The 4,093-nt window shown below is 46.0% G+C and overlaps 1 protein-coding gene across 1 annotated transcript; it reads left to right on the top strand.

Moving 5' to 3' along the window:
* Nucleotides 1–759: 759 nt before the first annotated feature.
* Nucleotides 760–1,262, top strand: LOC144691480 (eukaryotic translation initiation factor 1A, X-chromosomal-like). The gene has a single exon (XM_078559603.1). It carries the CDS (start codon nt 760–762, stop codon nt 1,183–1,185), a length of 426 nt encoding a protein of 141 aa, XP_078415729.1. The 3' UTR covers nt 1,186–1,262.
* The last annotated feature ends 2,831 nt before the right edge of the window (nt 1,263–4,093 follow it).

Below are 4,093 nucleotides of genomic sequence, written 5' to 3'. Positions count from 1 at the left end.
AATGGCTTCCCTTGTCAGAAGCATTAAAGGGCATCTTTTTCATTGTTCAACTACAGGCAAGAATGGCTCAATCCACTACATACTGTGGTGTTAGTAATGCCATTCATGCAAAGCAGAAATACATATTCAGATGTGGTGGATTGGTTGTTAGAGGCGAGAGATTACATTACAAGAATGTAATCATTAATTTTATCAATGGAGTATTTGAAAGTTAATCAACTGAAGGGCGCAAACACCATTCAGGATAGTTGAAGCTTCCCTTGCAATAGTTTCTACATTGTGCACAAGCATTTCAGTCCTGGCTGTCAATGCCCTGATTCTGCAGTACAATTTTCAACTTTACAACCTGTGTGCTGCCCCGATTGATTGGTCCAAACTCTGTCGGGGCACATTGTTCCCTTCTCCATGGATCAGATTCTCTAGCATAAAAGCTGAAGCCAAAAGGACAATTTTTCACATTTTACTGTGTGATGCCTGCCCATCCGATGACAGATTAACGGATTGACTGAACAGTCACAGCTATCCAATGGCGACCCGCTAGAGATAGGGTCCAGTTGAGCACAGAATTGATGAATAATCCAATGACAAGAATAAGGGATGGGTCTTCAGGCCTCAGCAGTAAAGTAGATAAAGACGGAGGAAACAGGCAGCGAACAGTACCTAGAGGAGAGCAGAGCAGGGCAGAAGAGCTTTAAAAACAGCACAAGAAGCACAGTGCGGGGAACAGGAGCAGGCAGGCAGGCGGACACACATAGAGCCATGCCCAATAAGGGAGGTAAAAATAGGCGACGTGGTAAGAATAAAAATGAGTCCGAGAAACGTGAGCTGGTGTTCAAAGAAGATGGTCAGGAATATGCCCAGGCGATTAAGATGCTGGGCAATGGATGTTTGGAAGCCATGTGCTTTGATGGTGTGAAGGGGCTTTGCCATATTCAAGGGAAGCTGAGAAAGAAGGTTTGGATAAACACGTCGGACATTTTATTGGTTGGGTTGAGAGATTACCAGGATAATAAGGCTGATGTCATCCTGAAAAACAATGCAGATGAGGCAAGAAGTTTAAAAGCCTATGGTGAACTTCCAGAGAATGCCAAAATCAATGAAACAGACACCTTTGGACCTGATGATGATAATGGAATCCAGTTTGACGATATTGGGGACAATGATGAGGACACTGATGATATCTAAAGTGGGATTCCAACCTTGTACCAAGCTTCCTTTTGAATTGAATTCCTTTTTTGCGGATGAGTTGATTTATGACTAATATATCTGAGAAATCTATTCTGACTAATGTATCTAAGAAATCCATTCTGTAACTTTTTTTGTTTTAAAAAATCTTTTAGTGTATTTATATTCTTTGTCACAAGAGAATAAAAAGGCTTTAGTGTGAGGATGAGTTTCGTAGGAAGTGCAACCTTTGCAATAAAATGTTAAACCTGAAAAAAAAACACAGCACAAGAAGCAGCAATAGTTTGAGAACAGAGGTGACTGAGGGAGTTTGGTGAGGAGGGATGAGGTGCTCCTTTCCTTTTCTACCTTTCCTCAGAAAGAAGAGCGGTGGTCTTATTAAGCAGGGCCTGGTGAGTAAATTAGAAAAGTGTAATATTTTTAAACAAATTGTTGTACTTGGATTTAACTGAGAAGTGCCAGGATTAAGTAAAATTTAGGGGCAATATAATAAAGTAATGTAAATAATCCAAAGTAGAATAAAGTTAATATAAGGGAAGTGGAGTTAAGACATGGCAATGCAGCTCAGTTGAGTGGGATGCGTGTCCTGTACTATGTGTGAAGTCATGGATACTACTGGTGTCCTAGTCGGCCACATGTGCAGGAAGTGCTGCCAGCGGCAGAAGTTTGAGCTCTGGGTTTCAGAGCTCAAGTGGCGGCTAGAGTCACTGTGGCACATCTGCTGAGGCTGAGATCTATGAATAGCACGCTCAGAGAGGTGGTCACATCGCAGCTTAAGGGCCTGGCGACAGAGAGGGAATGGGTGACCACCAGGTAGTCCAAGAGAAGTAGGCAGGTAGTGCAGGAGTCCCCTGGGGTCCCGCTCACAAATTGGTTTTCCGTTTTGGAAGCTGGTGAGGGTGCTGGTTCCTCAGAGGACCGCAGTCAGAGCCAGGTTTGTGGCACCACGAGCAGCTCGGCTGTACAGGTGGGGAGGAAGAAGAAAGAAAGAGCAATAGTGATAGGGGATTCATTGGTTAGGGGAGCAGACAGGCTTTTCTGTGGCCATAGATGTGACTCCAGGATAGTATATTGCCTCCCTGGTGCCAGGGTCAAGGATGTCACAGAGTGGCTGCAGGACATTCTTCTGGAGGAGGGTGAACAGCCAGAGGTCGTGGTCCACATTGGTACCAATGACTTAGGTAGGAAGGGGGGTGTGGTTCTGTAATCTGAATTTAGGGGGCTAGGCAGAAAATTAGCAAGCAGGACCTCAAATCTAGTCATTTCCAGATTACTCCCAGTGCCATGTGCCAGTGAGTACAGAAATAGGAGGATAAAGCAGATGAATGCTTGGCTGGAAAGATGGCGCAGGAGGGAGGGCTTTAGATTCCTGGGACACTGGGACTGGTTCTGGGGGAGGTGGCACCTGTACAAGCCGGACGGGTTGCACCTGAACAGAGCTGGGACTGAGTTCCTTGTGGGGCGTTTTACTAGTGCTGTTGGGAGGGCTTTAAACTAACTTAGCAAGGGTTACCAAGAGAAAATGTTAGAGAGGAATACCAGGGTGCACAAAATACTGGGAGGGACAGATGACACTAGCAGAGAATAGTAAGTTAATAGGTGAAGTCAGGGTGAGTATAGTAAATAAGACTGGGGAGTTACAGGTGCAGATGGCCATGTGAAAATATGATGTTGTGGCGATAACAGAGACCTGGCTCAAGGAAGGGCAGAACTGAGTGTTAAATATTCCTTGGGTTACAAGGTGTTTAGAAAAGAAAGGAGGAGGGGTGGCAGCATTGGTTAAGGAGACCATTGCAGTGCTGGAGAGAGAGAGCCTTCATTTTTGCCATAGTAATGCAGAGCCATTGGCAAGTAGTGCTAAGCACTAAATAATATGTAATGCAAAACAGCTGGCAGATATAGAGCAGTAATTGAATCGTGGTTTACTAATGACACCATAGTATCCCCTCAATTCAGCTACTGACTTGTATATCTCTGCCAGCCATCTGTTCTCACAAATAACTTTATTAGGTAAGCACTTATTCATTGTGGCTTGCCATTTTATTAATGAAAGACTGAAACAACTTCTCCTTCCTATCAAATCTGCTACTCCCCTCTTCTAACTTGATTAAAATCCAGTGGGCGAAATCATCCCAAATTTGCACTAAGTGTTGTAATGGGCAGAAAACCGGAGGTTTTACTCACCGGCTGCAATGGCAGCTTTTCACGCCGTATCCTTCGCTTCCCACCTCATTAATTATGCAGCCACTGGAAACACACCATATTTCTGGTGGGCAGCCTCTGAATCGCCCACCACGCCAATACCTCGTGGAGTTTCCTCACTCCAGGTGCCATATCGAAACTGCAACCGTGCACACAGTTCTCAATGCTAGCAGCCCTGGACTGCTCCAATGAAGACATGGCCCTGAAAGCCAGGAAGAGTTCCGTGAACCTTCGCTGGAATGTCTTTTGAAGACCCCGCTGTGATAGTGTTCACCCCTGTTCTGGTCACAGAAGGTCCAGCAATCTCGCCACTCTAGCTTGGGAGGCGGTGGCAGTGGTGGTCAGTGCAACGCTGCACAGAAAATGTTGGCCATCCAGTGCAGAAAGAGGATGAATGATCTCATCAGTGCCGCCAGGGAAAGGCAACAATCTCACCACTCTAAACTCACACACTCACAAGACCATCACGCTTTCACTGGCATCTCACTCACTGCCAGCTCAAGGGACATCACCACTCACTCTCTCACATACACCCTCATATATCCATCTGGCCTCATCTTCTCTGGAAACTGCCTCCTCAGCCCGCACAGATCAACATGTGCCCCCCACACACACCCTGGGATACCCCCCTTCCTCAGTACAGCCCTCGCCCTGCAGCCCCTCCTCTTGCTGAGGCCACTTCTCCCCCTTCCCTAAGCAAGCCATA

This window comes from Cetorhinus maximus, chromosome 2 (assembly GCF_964194155.1).
Source record: "Cetorhinus maximus chromosome 2, sCetMax3.hap1.1, whole genome shotgun sequence".
Classification (NCBI taxonomy): domain Eukaryota; kingdom Metazoa; phylum Chordata; class Chondrichthyes; order Lamniformes; family Cetorhinidae; genus Cetorhinus; species Cetorhinus maximus.
The sequence above is the reverse complement of the archived record's forward strand: the minus strand, read 5'-3'. Positions and strand labels throughout refer to the sequence as shown.

Bases quoted from the DNA above. Each gene is read 5' to 3' on its own strand.
- LOC144691480 (XM_078559603.1), top strand. From the start codon at position 760: ATGCCCAATAAGGGAGGTAAAAATAGGCGACGTGGTAAGAATAAAAAT.